The 16,385-nt window shown below is 31.5% G+C and overlaps 1 protein-coding gene across 1 annotated transcript; it reads left to right on the top strand.

The window, feature by feature from the left end:
- Positions 1–4,890: 4,890 nt before the first annotated feature.
- LOC123702973 (facilitated trehalose transporter Tret1-like) lies at positions 4,891–14,912 on the top strand. The gene is made up of 11 exons (XM_045650838.1): positions 4,891–5,067; positions 8,822–8,974; positions 9,413–9,615; positions 10,165–10,351; positions 10,782–10,946; positions 11,409–11,545; positions 11,985–12,077; positions 12,452–12,563; positions 13,400–13,514; positions 14,277–14,432; positions 14,751–14,912. The coding sequence occupies exons 1-11, from the start codon at positions 5,004–5,006 to the stop codon at positions 14,779–14,781; spliced, it is 1,416 nt and encodes a 471-aa protein (XP_045506794.1). The 5' UTR covers positions 4,891–5,003; the 3' UTR covers positions 14,782–14,912.
- The last annotated feature ends 1,473 nt before the right edge of the window (positions 14,913–16,385 follow it).

Below are 16,385 nucleotides of genomic sequence, written 5' to 3'. Positions count from 1 at the left end.
AGGAAAAATACTGGGCATGTTTAATTGTTTATAACTTTCATTTGATTTACTTATTGAATTAATTCCAAGATTAGTTGGAATAATTATTAATCTGATAAATTAGAAACCATATTCTGCGGTATGTTTTCTTAACTAGAAATCCAGTTAAATATGAAAATGGTTGAGTACAAAATGTTTGTTTCTTAGAAGGGGTAAAAATAGGAAGGTGTATTTTAATGTATCACAAATCATTTATTTTGTATAACTGTTGATTTGAGTTTTACACATCTGAGCCAAAAAACTGTTATCATTTGAATAAGCATTTACATTCTCTTGTTTATCGAATTTTTGATGGGTCAGAATTAGGATTATTAAAAACACGAGTAGTTTTCCTATTACGGTGGTAGATATTTCCAGGTAACTCTGTATTAGGTTATATATGATCTCCTATTACGGCCCTATTTCATAGAACTTAAAATTATCAGATTTAGGGTTGCGTAAATAAATAAGAAGTTTTGTGTCTTTTTTTGTGGATTCTTATTTGATATGCGTGTTTTTTTTTCCGATAAAACTAAAAGCATAAATGAAACACATTAAAAGTGAATCAACGTAATCAAACCAATGGTTAATGAATAAAAAACTTACAATTTACTTTACTAACACATTCCTATTATTTAACAATTATTATTTGTACGGAACTTCAATGTATATAATATCTGACCCTCCGTATTAGGAGCCGCCTACCGCAGTATTAGGCTCTGACCAAAATCATACCTCCGTATTAGGGAAAATCGACATGACTATTTAAATATTTTTTTAAAATAAGAAATATCATGAAAATAAACATAGACTCAACAGCAATACAAAATTTAAGTTCCACTTTTAACGATAAAGTGGTTTGGCACCTTTAGAAAGACTTACAAATGCTTATTTTTGATACTTACTTTCAAATGTTGCGAAATACCTCCGTATTAGGTGCTTTTACCTTATATCTATAGATACAAAGTACTAACAATAAAACTGGACAACTTACCTACCGCTACATGTATTAACAATACCTAAGTACTTATTGTAAGTTTTCGTTTAAGTAAATAAATTATTTTTATTACTTCGTTATAGTTAGGTAATTAAAACATTTTACATTGGTAAAAGAACATAGGTACTTACTTATTCCTTATAATAACTCAGCCCCCGGAATCACTGCAGACACAATAGGTACATAGATCGTGTCGTGGACCGATCGGGCCGCTGCAGCTGAGGGCTCAATGGGATAATCTACACTAACATTATACAGAGGAAAACTTTGTTTGTTTGTTTGATTGTAATGAATAGACTCATAAACTACTGGATCGATTTTAAAAATGAAAGAATTTTTAAAATCGATCATTCGAAAGCTACATTATCCACGAGTAATATAGGTTATATATTATCACGCTAAGGAGCGGAGCCCCGCGGGTGAAACCGCGCGGCACAGCTAGTAGGTATATGATAAAATTGCAAACTAATCTGTAAATTCGATTCTGTTCAAATTCAAGTAAATGACATAACTTAATAATAGTAGCGAAATTGATCATTATATAATTGCTAATATTATAAGCGGATGCCTTTTCATGGTATTTAAACGTAAGGAATTTATCGGATGAAAGAGAAAGGAACGCTTGCATAGGTCACAGTGGTAAATACCCGAGTATCTTTCGGTCATCGTCACCTTCAACTTTATGGACAACTCGCAGAAGTAAAAGGTATGGAATAAGAAAAGAAAAGCAAATTGAATATATTATGTACAATTTTCAGTAAGTATCTACCTACATCATAATTTAAAAACGTTCAACACTCATATTAGGTATCTACGAAAGTATCGAACATAACATTATTCGGCAGTGCCCAAGTCGAGCAAAAAAGCGACATAATAGTTCAATACCAAATTTACATAACTACTTACAAGTTCGTACAACCGACGCCATCTAGCGAAACATCTGGTAAATTCCCTTTTTAGTACGTACCTACATTACATAGGACAAACCACAGAGTACATTATTATAACTGAGTACAAACGTATGGCTATAATGGTAGAAGCCTATTACAGAAATTCATCGTAAATTCTTTATCAAAAGTATCTACACGAAAAAAACGTGGAATTGAGATCCTCCCCTTTTGAGGTCGGTTACAATATCCCTGATTGCTATTATTACAATTATTTCCAAGTAAGTATTGAAATACCTAGTATGTTATTATTAAGTACTTGTAGGTTTGTTAGGACGGTGGATTCACCGGTGATACCCGGGTGGCACCTGTGCTTATCCGGAAGACCGCACAATCTACATTTTTTGCAAATCTTATCCCAATCGTAGTAGCATTTTTGGTGTGAAAAGGTAAGAAACGTCTCTACATATTATATCTTTTGTGCTAAAAATGTTAAGATTCAGAAAAAAGAAGCAATTTGTACCTAATTTCTTTCGAATAAACGTTGGTAAATGGCTGGTTCACACTTTGATTAGTGCGAGTGCAAGTGATTAGTGCAGGTGTTTAGTAACTACGTGTGGACAGCGACTGTTTAGTGCAAGTGTTTAGTAGGCTGTGTAGTAAAGTGAATAGAAGCGTGTTCTATTTTTTTGCGAGTGGACTGCGAGTAGCCACGTCCCGCGCGCCCTCCCTCCCCTCACTCGCAGCGTGCCTGCCACTAAACACGTCTGGACAGGAGTGTTTAGTGTTTAGTGTTTAGCGTAGTGTGTAGCGTCGCACGCGGCACGCTTGTTGTTGTACAAAATGGCATTCGCACTAATCACCTGCACTCGCAGTGAATTGGACACTACTCGCACTACACACCTGCACTCGCACTAATCACCTGCACTCGCACTAATCAAAGTGTGAACCAGCCTAAAGTTTTTATACGTTACTATTCTGCAATCTAATTATTTACAGATTGATTAGTTTCTATGAATAAACAGCTATTACTACTGTAGCTATTTTACTTTTTGTTTAACCTTATTTAAAATATGCTTTCAAATGAGTAGGTAATCTTGCATAAACATAAAAACAGTTATGACTAATGGCAGACTAATTTAAATTTACGGACAGTTAATTTATTTTTAATTTTTTACCTTTGCAGAAATAATTTGTTGGTTAGTAGTTACTTAATAGTTAAAAAACCTAAACATAATTATGTAAATTTAAACCTGTCAACAGAATTCTACCTTAGCCCACAACTTTAAAATGACGCTGTAAAAAAAAGAAAAATATAACATGGCGGCCATCCGCACTGTCTCGACGAGAAAATTTTTCCAGCTATAATATTTTCACCGCGAGGCGTGGGTTGCCACTAATTGGATTCCTGTTACAATAAACGCGTCAACCCTCGCCGCAAAAAACACCCCTATTTAAAACTTTGGAGATAAAGTACGAAATAAAAACAGAAGGCAATTTTGATTACCTACGAACTTTGTTTATTTACATAATAAATGAAGTACCTATTTTTATGTACTGTACTTAAAAATTCTATTTCAAAAGTAAGAAGTTGCTGGATAGCAGATGGAGTAACCTTGAAGTTCATATATTATGCTAAATATCACGACATGCAAAGCGATCCTATCATTGTATATATGTCGTGGTCATATCGTAGATTTGATCATTTCATGATATGAGTGGCCATTTCACGAAATGGTCGCATATCGTGAAATGGCCAATTTAGTTTGGCCACATCATGATGTGGTTTGGGCAGATCAATGATAAGAAATCGTTTCACGATATGGCCAATTAACGCACAGTTTTTTCATGAAATGACCAAAATTATTTGATCATATCGTAAAATAGTTACATTAATCGTTGGTAGAGGCGCTGCAAGCTCTGTGTTTATGTGATAAGATGGCGGCCGCTGGCGAAAATTAAATTATTCGCAGTTAAAACTTCATAATTCGTTTAATAACAATATTATGAAGAAAGTCATAGCAAAGAATTTACGATGAAGAGGTACGAGTACTATGGAAAATGTGGATATCTTATATGTATTTAAGAAAAAATGCGACTTAAATAAAATTATTTAAGAAACTACTACTATATTATAATAATTGTTTGTTTTTTAAAAAGCGATCCGCTTCTGGCACTCGCCGGCCGCTGCCGCGGCACGCTCGCTTTGCTCGCTCGGCTCGTGCGTTGTTTATCAAAGTGTAACCTAACCTAACCTAATTGTTTTCTATTGCAAAAACGATTCGCTTCTGGCATTCGCCGGCCGCTGCCGCGGCACTAACTTAAATGACATTAAACAAGTTTTTAGAATATAGTTATTCTGAATTTTTTTAATATTTTATGGACTCTTTATATTTTATACGATCTGGCCAAATGTGGATGACCAAATCGTGAAACGTTGACGATTTAACGATCTGATCAAACTATGTTGGCCATTTCACGATATGCGACCATTTCGTGAAATGGCCACTCATATCATGAAATGATCAAATCTACGATATGACCACGACATATAAATCATAATTAATTAAATTCGATTGTATATTCCTGCCTACAATAGGGTCTTACTTAGTAGGTAGGTATAACTACATATTTTGATAAAGAAATTTCTTGGTTTGAAAGATAAAATAATATACCTACAAACCATTATTAATTTTCTGTTAAATAATTAAAGAAAATCAGAAGCCATAAAAAGCGACTACAGAGAACAGTCATTCAAATAACATAATATGAATGAATGTTAAAACCGTTAAAAAACAGTTAAACATTCCCCACAAATAAAGCCTTGACATTGAAACAAAGTAAGTGACAGTCTAAATCTACATCAAATAATTAATTTTTTTACAAGACTCATTTGATTATCTTTTTAAATCACAATTACAATGCATAAAAAATACTGTGAAGGGTAACAGGTAGTACAAGGTAACTGGTCCAGAATTAAACGCAATGGCTAGTCGTCAACACGTCTAGACCAGGCTTTATTTTAATTCATTCATTGTTTAGGACTGTACCATTTTTATTGTTATCATAGATTATAGAACGCATTAAAAAAAAACATAGTGATGTTCGAAAATTTTAAATCGGATTTCAAATTGAAATGGCGGCAATATTTGGCAGCATCTCTAGGTGAGTTTTCTCATTTTTTTATGTTAAATAATTATTATATCGAATTAATATTAACAATTATACATGTTCAATATAATTATATTACTTCTGTATACTTTACCATTCAGTTTATCTGATAAAGAATTTCTTATTCTTTTCTTAATTAAGTAGATAACAATAAAAGATTATGTATTTAAATTATACGTTACATATTATACGATACACGTTACATATTCTATCTGGCCGCATAAAAATGAATAACAAAAGGTTTTTTTTAATAATAAATTAATTTAACATCTGAGTTTCATAATATTATTATGCACTAGGTAGATACTACGTAAATCAGTTATTTAAAGAATTGCCATTGTTTTGTCGGTAAAACTTTTTATTCTCATCAATTAACGATTTGTTTCGGTGTTTACAATGTTATTTTAATTTTAATTAAATGAAACCAAACGCAAAAAAATTGCAGCTACGTGTTTGTTTGTGTCCGTAACTTATAAAACGATTCGGTTTATGATTACATTTAAAAATCGTTACTTAAATGAAAAATTATGTACATATATATATATGTTTTTATCCAGTTTGTACCAATTATTTAAAAGGGCAGCAACATAGGAAATACATAATATGTATTTACAGGTTCTTAGTAAGTAGGTAAATAAAGTGACTTATTTCAATTTGGTCATAATATCATTTTTACGAAGTACGTAGAGATCTTGAACGAAATATAATATTAATATTAATTAAAGCTTTCAAATAACTATTACAACAAGCAGGTAATTAGGTATGTTTTTAATTTTTATAAATATACTGATTGTCTTAACATTCGGTTCGGTGCAATGACCTTTGTAACGTAGACCGGAAGCAAGTAGTATAGTAGCACAAAAGCACTGAGTACCTACTACCTCACATGATAATTTAGTTATATATATGTACAGATGTACTAGTAGTACTACGATAGAATCGACTATATTTTAACCATGTTTAGTTTTTCCTATTTTAGCCTCTAGCATCTGCCCCAATTACCCTATGGTAATTAATTTATAAACATTGAAATATAATAATTAAGTATGTGTTATAAATATAAAGTTCAGGTCTATTAATTGACATGATAATTGTGTTAATGATTTAAAATATTAAATAGATAGGTACATTACACTTCAAAATTCAATGCGATAATTAGGAAGAATAATTATAGCCTCATTAATGAATTTACATCTTATGTTAGTAGGTATTTAGTATTTAGGAAGTTGGTAACTTCCTAAAAATATTTCCTGTATGCCATTTTAAAAGCTTCCTAAAGCCTCCTAAAGTTAATTTCCTAATATCCAAGAGCTTACAAGGAAGTGTATATGATACTAACAGGCTTGCAGTGTACCCAAGGCTAACTAGTAGAAGTACTTCGATGAAATTAACATTCCGTGATCTTAGAGCTATATTCGTTATTTTTGTTATTACCAATAAGGTCGTATTTGATTTATTGATTTTGTATGTTTGTAGGTATTTCCTCATGTTTGTTTGAGATTTTTTTTCGGTACCAAAATTTGTGTAGGTACCTTTACTTGAAAAATAATATAGGATAGTTTAATTTTGATAATTATGTAGTTTCATAGCACTCAAAGTTATTAAAAACATCGAAGAGCTGTCTGCAGCTGCGTGATATCAATTCACAACAGTTGTATAGTTACTATATCTAGGTACTTAGTGCATTTTTAAGACGGCTATAAATTAATACAAGGAAATACGTTTGATGCAGTTTATTTTTTTGTAAAATCGAAGTTCAAGTCAAGATATTTTCGAACAATTACTGCATCTCTGGTATTTGATACCTACTTTAAACTAAAAATAAATATATTTTTTTTCAAGGCCGTTTAATTAATTTCGCTTAACACGTGTTCGCATGTAGTTTTTATACAAAGAGCAATAAGAATTAATTAACATAATTGATAAATCACCGTGAATGTAATCATGGTCACAGTGTATCTGAGGATCGTGACTTACGTTTTACTTAGTCCTAGCTTGTTAAGAACAATTTGTTCTGTGAATTTAAAGAAAAAAGGTACCTCCTCATATTACCAGAGTACCTAAATATTTTCTTTAGCTACTGCTTACCATGCAGCTTGCAAATTCGTACGGTGTCAAAAGGAATTTTATTAATTTTTGCAACATTAATGCTTCTTACACTTCAAAAATTATACCTATTATTTGAATGTCTTTAAATTTCTTAGCTAAATACAAGTAATGGTCGCTTTCTAGTTTCTATTAATAACCAATTTAAAATCAATTGTAAAAAAGCTACTTAGTGATTCTTTGCATAATCGCCATAGATACAAGAATAATTACCGTGTATATGTCGTGGTCATATCGTAGATTTGATCATTTCATGATATGAGTGGCCATTTCACGAAATGGTCGCATATCGTGAAATGGCCAACATAGTTTGATCAGATCGTTAAATCGTCAACGTTTCACGATTTGGTCATCCACATTTGGCCAGATCGTATAAAATATAAAGAGTCCATAAAATATTAAAAAATTTCAGAATAACTATATATTCTAAAAACTTGTTTAATGTCATTTAAGTTAGTGCCGCGGCAGCGGCCGGCGAATGCCAGAATCGAATCGTTTTTGCAATAGAAAACAATTAGGTTAGGTTAGGTTACACTTTGATAAACAACGCACGAGCCGAGCGAGCAAAGCGAGCGTGCCGCGGCAGCGGCCGGCGAGTGCCAGAAGCGGATCGCTTTTTAAAAAACAAACAATTATAATAATATAGTAGTAGTTTCTTAAATTATTTTATTTAAGTCGCATTTTTTCTTAAATACATATAAGATATCCACATTTTCCATAGTATGTACTCGTACCTCTTCGTCGTAAATTCTTTGCTATGACTTTCTTCATAATATTGTTATTAAACGAATTATGAAGTTTTTAACTGCGAATAATTTAATTTTCGCCAGCGGCCGCCATCTTATCACATAAACACAGAGCTTGCAGCGCCTCTACCAACGATTAATGTAACTATTTTACGATATGATCAAATAATTTTGGTCATTTCATGAAAAAACCGTGCGTTAATTGGCCATATCGTGAAACGATTTCTTATCATTGATCTGCCCAAACCACATCATGATGTGGCCAAACTAAATTGGCCATTTCACGATATGCGACCATTTCGTGAAATGGCCACTCATATCATGAAATGATCAAATCTACGATATGACCACGACATATACATTATAATTCAATCTTTATTGTGATCTTTATTCATTGCTTAATAATACTTTACTTGATTGACCGGACTATGATTATAAATTGTAATAAACTGTAATATCCGTTTGTAATACAATAAACGCACAATGTAATATTTAGCGACTTTAACTATTTGTTTTAAGTTCTCAATCTATGGTTATTCATTAAAAAACAATATTACTACGAATTGTCGTAAATTAATTATTGAATTAATAGTTTAAAATCAGGATTTCAGCGTCTTTTACTCTATCATGGCTCTACCATTGTCTTGACGACTTAGAAAGCTCACCAATATGTATAATTTGTTATACTTTTTCTATTTTTACATTCTGCTTTTATTACAACGAATACCTCGCAATATTCGTATGCATGCCTATATAACGATATAGGCGACACTTCCTTTTAAGAATTACATTTATGTTTGTAAGAACACGAAAAAGATAAAATAATAGAGTATAAGTGGGTATAAATAGTATTTGTAGGTAGTATTAAATTATAAAATAAAATCATTTATTTTCAGCCAGCTACGGCAGTCTGTGTACAGGCATGTCTATGGGATGGACGTCGCCAGTGTTCCCACAGCTTCGTTCAGAAAACTCCCCTTTACCACGTGAACCAACCTTACAAGAGGAAAATTGGATTGGTTCCTTGTTGGTGCTTGGCGGACTACTAGGTAGGTACTATATTATGTAGAGACAATTTTGAACGTTGTACCTACGTACCTAAATTAGGAAAAAAAGACAAGTTGATACCTTCCATTGTAAAAGAAGATTTCTAGTTTTACGGAATTAAATTTTTATGTTTACAGGAGTTAAAACATTATATTTTCTCCGAACTTAAACTATGTATAGGTATATCTAAACTTAAACTTTCAGGACCCTTTAATAACAGTACCCCTATCCAACCGTATTGGCCGACGTTGGTTCATAATATGCTCCAACATTCCTCTCTTACTGGGCTGGATATTGGCTGGTGTGGCCACGAGTTTGCCCACGCTATATACCTTATTACTTCTTATTCTATTGTTATGAAATGCCTATTAAACTCTTTTACGAGCAAATGAAAATCTAAAATTACATTTTCGCCTGCTATATCCACCCTTAACTTTCAGGACCTCTAATAACAGTACCCTTATCCAACCGTATTGGCCGACGTTGGATCATTATATGCTCCAACATTCCTCTCTTACTGGGTTGGCTATTGGCTGGTGTGGCCACGAGTTTGCCAACTCTATACGCGGCTAGGGTAATGTGGGGGTGTGCTACGGGAATGCAGTTTGCGACTGTGCCTTTGTATATTGGGGAAATTGCTGAGGTAAGAAAGAAACCTATAGGAGAAAGGAATAGTTTATAGATACAGATTTTATTGACCTAAATTTTACAAGCAAACATAGCACACGTATAAATTTCTTTATACGTAGTAGCTATTAGCATTCTTAAAGTTTCCATTTCAAGTCTGGTCTGGGATATGGATAAAAAATATATACCTATTATAACTAGCTTAGCGCCCGCGGCTTCGCCCGCTTTCTCTAAAACGATTTGAGATTTAAAATATCCTATCTCTCAAGTTGGATCAAACTGCACATGGTGTGCGAATTTTATTATAATCGGTTAAGTGGTTTAGGAGTCCATTGAGGACAAACATTGTGACACGAGATTTATATATATTAAAAAAAGAATATAGCCCACTAGAATCAAAACATATTTTATTTATAACTATATGCCAATATCATGATTTCTTGACTCTTGAGTGAAGCTGTTAAAGGCAAATGTAAAATATATGTAAAATTTTGTATTACGTTCAAAATACTGAGGACATTTTTTTTTCAGTTTTAATCAAATTTTTTATAAATTTACTTTTCAGGACAAAATCCGAGGAGCCCTTAGTGCATTTTTCCTTCTATTCATAAATATAGGGTTCCTTCTAGCGTATGCTATTGGTCCCTTTACCACATACTGGGGTCTGACAGCTGCGGGGGGCATTCTGTCGTTGTTCTATGTGCCTTTCACTTGGTTCATACCGGAGACACCTTTCTTTTTGGTTTATAAAGGTTAGTATTGGGATTGGGATTCTTCAAAATTTTAATATAATTATTGTATTGACTGTCTCTTGTGGCATTGACTAAACTTACTGCTATAATTCGACGGTCAAAATTAAAATCACGATTTAAACCATCATTTAAATTAATAAATCTAATACAATTAATATAATATCTAATAAGTATCTACTAATATCTACTCTGAATTCTAAGTGCTTAAATTTTTATTCGCTTCCATCCTGTTAGTTGTTTCCCTTATTTTGGAGCTTATCTAAGCTTAAAGTTTCATTTGAATCATATATATCAACTTCTTCGTTATATGAAGCATCCTTTTTAAAAACTGCTTAACTTAAAATTTCTCTATTTGTTCATCTAATTTTGTCTATTCCATTAATTACATCAGAATCAACCCTAATTTTCATCTAATATTCATATATTTCAGGTAATATAGACGAAGCATCAAAAGTACTGCAAAAATTACGAGGTCTACCAAAAGCTGGTATTCAAGCTGAATTGGAAGGTCTTCAAGCGATGATAGCGAGAGAATTCAGGACAGAGCCTAGTATTAAAGATTTGTGGGCTACGAAAGGAAATCTTAAGGCTTTAGGTAAGACGAAATAATTAAAGTACGTTATACTTATTTATTGTCCAGTAATAAAATGATCATTTAAAATATTTTTGAACCTATTAGGTAAATTCGATTGAAAAAAAATGTGTGCCGAGCACACGTGTCAAAAGTGAAACTTCTTTGGCAAGATTCAAAGATACCATAATATCATCGCCACTCCATGACGTGGCGATATTGCCATGACGTGACCTTGAAATTTTACTCTAAACGCGCAAGAAGTTTCTCTTCAAAAAATTATTTTGCTATCTGTGATAAAAGTTCATACAGGCGCGTTGAGAGTAAAATTTCAATTATCGCGTCATGGCAATACCGTCACGTCATGGACTAAGGTATAAGGTATCTTTGCCTCTTCCCAAACAAGTTCCACTTCTAACACGTGTGCTCGGCACACACGCTCTTTTTTTAAATATTTTTTTACTAATTTTTATCTCTCTCCTACAGGTATTTGTGTATTCCTAGCCATGTTACTCCAATTATCTGGTATAGATGTGCTATTGTTCTACATGGAAGAGTTACTAGTAAAGATTGGCACTAGGATCTCTGCTGCTGACGGTACTATTATTATGGGTGTTGTTCAGGTAAGGAAAATTTTAATTTTAGAATAGTATCTGATCTACCTAAAAAATTAGATTTTTTTTTGGTAGAGAAGTTTTGTACCTATCTTAATATTATTGACAAGCCATTTTAGACTTTTTGGAGGGACTGGTAAAGATGTACAAGGTTCTCTGCTGAAGTTCAGATTTTCTTAAGTTAGAATATGGGCAGTGAAAACTTTTAGGCATAATTTATTAATCTTTATTAATATAAACTTGTATACGTAGTATATGATTATTAATTTATTAGTCTGTGATATGACTTTTAAAAAAATCTGAAGCGTGGTAGAATTTAGATCTTTTCCTTCCTTTCATATATTTCTTATGAGATCGTGCTTCTACTGACAACAATAAAACGTGATATCAAATCAATCTGTGTATGAATAATAATAATACATATAATGTGATATTTTTATATTTGCAGGTAGTCACAAGTTGTATCACACCGCTTGTTGTGGACAGATTGGGCAGAAAGCTACTCATGTGGACTACATCACTTGGACTTTCTATATTTTTGGTAAGTTTTAAATTCATATAATAGAATTTATAACTATAGGTGGTAATTGATATTCATTATTGTTGAAATAAATAGATCCGACTCGAAGGACCATTATAAAGATAGAGTTAATTTTTTTTTTTCAATATATTTATATTACTTATTACTTATTAATCCAATCACCAATTAGACACTATCAATGTTGTTTATTCTTGAATAAATTATTATCACAGATAATAATTGACACTTATTAATTATTATTGTTGAAATAAATCCATCCGGCTCTTAATGAGCCTAGGAAAGGATAGGATATATATACTTAATATACTTATTTACTTAATGGACTTTAATGTTTTATTTTTAAATAATTTATTAAATGTAAAATTATATTTTAGGGTATTATTGGTGTGTACGCACTATTAGATTCTCACTACAAATACAATGTGGCGCCGTACGCGTTTCTACCTTTACTCTGCCTTATCGTATATATGATTCTTTTTACTTTGGGTAAGTTATTTTCTTTATTATATACTTAAAAACCCAAATTTGCTATAGTGTATCATCAATTTTTATTTTCATTTCTTGATCTCGATCTTATGTTGTACCTAAATTTTCAAATTTTAATTTTGCCTGTTTCTTAATTTTACTTTTTAACTTGGCAAAAGTAGCTTATATTATGTTGAAATACCATTGTTTTAGTATATACATATACATATATATTGTTGAGTACCTACATAATTTATTTTTCTCTTAGCTTTTTAGCCTTTGCTCTCACATTATTTCATACTAGCTTCCGCCCGCGACTCCGTCCGCGCGGATGTCGGTCTTCGCGTGGATGGTTTATTTCTCCATTTTGAGTAGGTACTGATAATAAAATCTTATAAATATCTATTGGACCCAATTCCCAAATACGGCTAGGCCTATAATAATACGCAACATGTGTTCGCGGTTCTACGGAACAACGTCTATGGATAAAACTGAAAAATTAAGATTAATTTTTTTCTACGTATTTTTCCAGGATAAAAAGTATCCTATTTTACGCCCAGGATAATAAGGTATAATTATACCAAGTTTCATCGAAATCGAACCGCTAGTTTTCACGTGATGCCTTCACATACAGACAGACAGACAGACAGACAGACAAAAATTTTTTTAATCACATATTTGGGTTTGGTATCGATCCAGTAACACCCCCTGCTATTTATTTTTTCAATATTTTCAATGTACAGAATTGATCCTTCTACAGATTTATTATATGTATAATAAATAATAATAGATTGAGATTCAATGAAAGTAATTTATTTGAAAAAAGTTAAATAAAAAATAAATTATTTGAACATTAGGCGTGGGTCCAGTTCCCTGGATATTGGTGGCAGAAATGTTCCCAGCGAGAAGTAAATGCCTCGCTAGCGGTATTGCCTCCTTCTGCTGCTGGCTTGCTGGCTTCGTGTGGACCAGGTAAGTTTATATTATAAAAATAAATAATAAATAAAAATTATAAAAATCGTTTATTTGCTTCAGGACATAGTGTGCTAATAAGTTTTTTTTTTTTTATTTATTTATTAGACACACCAATAATGACTCAATTAATACAATTTACAGAAGTACATTAATCATTATTTCCTAAACTGAATTGGCCATAAAGCAGGCGTGTTGAAATAAGGTTTGAATACAAAAAAGAGCCTGTAGGTATACTGATCACACGTGTGAAAAGTGAGCGTTTTTGAGTTTGCCAGGCAGATATACAGTCCATAAACCTATTTTTTTTTTACGTATCATTCTGTCCCCAAAGTGTGTCTGGTAGAGATTTCCATAACACCTTCTTTTGAGTCTTGAACGTATATTGTATGATGGTACAAAAAATATTTTAAATAAAATAAATACATACTTAGTTACCCTATATCATTGTTTTAAATTAGAATACAAATTTTCTAATTAAGTAAAAATTTTCTTTTGTAACTAATTACTATTGAACTATTCTGATGTAATGTATCGGGAAGGCACAGACTCCTGAAACACAGCGAAAGCTATAGTGGGAGTCTGGGGTCTATATTCTGATGTAAGGAAGCTTGTTCAATAAATGATTTTTATTATTATTATTTTTTTTTTTAATTGTATCATCAACATCCCTATAATATTTTAACATCCATTTAGTTAATCCCAATAACTCCACTCCTACATTTTTTTTACATCCTTATATGTTATTTTTCCATTATTTAGGTTTTTCCGTGACGTAGCAGCATCATACGGCATATACACGGCTTTCTGGATACTAGCTATTTGCTGCGGTTTCGGTTTTATATTCTCTGTCAGTCCCTTATTACCGGAGACTAAAGGAAAAACCTTTGACGAGATTCAAGAGATGTTAAATAAAGGGTAATGTTTTTCATATTTATTTCAATTTTTTTCGACAAATATTGAAAAGTATGGTAATTTCATAAAAAAATTGACAAGTAGTAACACCATAAAAATTTCATCAAAAACTTAAAACAATAATAAGTTGCAATATCTATTATCTACTATAATAATTTTATCAAAAACTTAATAATTTAATAAGTTGTAATACCAGGACAATTTTAACAAAAACTTGGAAAAAATTATAACTGCGGCAATACCATCAAAAACTTAAAAAAATATAAAATAGATATTCTAAAGAATGTACAGAACTGACTAAAATACTTTTTCTGTTTTCAGGTCTAAGGAAAATAAACCAGTAGATGTCTAATATAATTTAAGTTGTCACAGAAGAAAAATCGAGTGTCTAATAAAAATTAGATGACTATAATATAAAAGGAATAGCAAAGGCTTCAGAATTGATCCTTGTGGAACTCCTGATGAATCATGAAACCAATTATTGTATACCACAGAATATAACAAAAATAATATTATAATTAATGTGCTGAAGAACTCCCGTTTTTAGAAATTGTAATTTTGTAACAACTTTATTTTAAAATTTCTAATTAATGATTTTGTTGACACTAAATCAAAAATGAAAAATCCTTTGGAGCACACCGCAGAGCTACATAATATAATACTTAAAAATAAAATAAACGTAGGAAGAAATGTATTGTTATAGTATTATGTTATACATGTATATAGTTATGTAAGCATTATAATTTATGTACTAAATAAAATCATAAAATGTCATCAATATAAGTAAAACTTGATTTAATTTCTGTGATTGCATTTTTACATTGTATTCTTGTAGAAAAAAATATACTAAAAACTAATTTCTAGTAGTTATTTGAAGAAATGTATAACTATTTTGTAATAAATGAGCTTTTGGCAATATTATTTTTAAATATGTAATTTGTATTCTGAATATATTTTGTACATAGTTAGTGATCATTCCAAGTGACAAAGGGTTCATAAAAAAATCCACAGTATTTTGTAAATTTAGAATATAGGTAAGTAGTTGATATATTTAAAATAAAATGTATTATACTGAATATATATATGGTTTTTATTCGTAATACATCCTTTTTCTATATTGTTAAAGACTTATGACCTAATGGTATCATGGAATTCAGAGTTAAGAGTAGAATATTTTCCTAAGCCCGTATCTTAGTTCATAATTTTTATAACAAGACTTGATACTTAAATATAAAATCTAATACATAATTAAACACTATGAATTTCATAAAAAACAGTAGGTACACCAAGTCAATATAATCCCACTGCTAACTGCTCGATACTGCAGGATTCTGTTTTGTTTCATAAATTTTTAAAGTGAAACTTTTATTACATCGTCCCAAACTTTTGGTCTGTGTAGCGCATGTCGCGTGACGTACGATAATTATCGTACAAATACGATAATTATCGTAAGTTTCACTTTTACCGTGGTTTCATAAAAGCTTTGATTTAAAATCTGTACCTATTTAATCTTCTTCTTTGTATAATAAATTTTCAAATAAATTCGACCCACGTATGCATCTACCTGCGCGTAAAAATAAAATTAACAGTAATACCTAGCGCCATCTATTGGAAAGTACATATTATATACAATTTCGAGTGACTCAAATTCGCTATCCATATTATAGTAATGTGTGATATTCTCATTACGATTGCAAGTATATTTTAACGGTGCATTTAGACCAAACGAACATAGAGCTAGAGCTAGAACAAGAGCATTCTTTCGTGATATTTTAGTGTAAACGAAAACTCGTATCCAGTGTTGTTCAGTATTAAAACATAGCATAGAATCTTTTCGAACGCACTGGAACAACGAAATAATGCTCTACGCCTATTTACACTAAAACAATTTTGCATAGTAGGGTTAGAATGAGCATTCGCTCGTTCGATATAAACGCACTGTAAAACGTTGACGAT

Source organism: Colias croceus, chromosome 24 (assembly GCF_905220415.1).
Source record: "Colias croceus chromosome 24, ilColCroc2.1".
In the NCBI taxonomy this organism is placed as follows: Eukaryota; Metazoa; Arthropoda; class Insecta; order Lepidoptera; family Pieridae; genus Colias; species Colias croceus.
The sequence above is the reverse complement of the archived record's forward strand: the minus strand, read 5'-3'. Positions and strand labels throughout refer to the sequence as shown.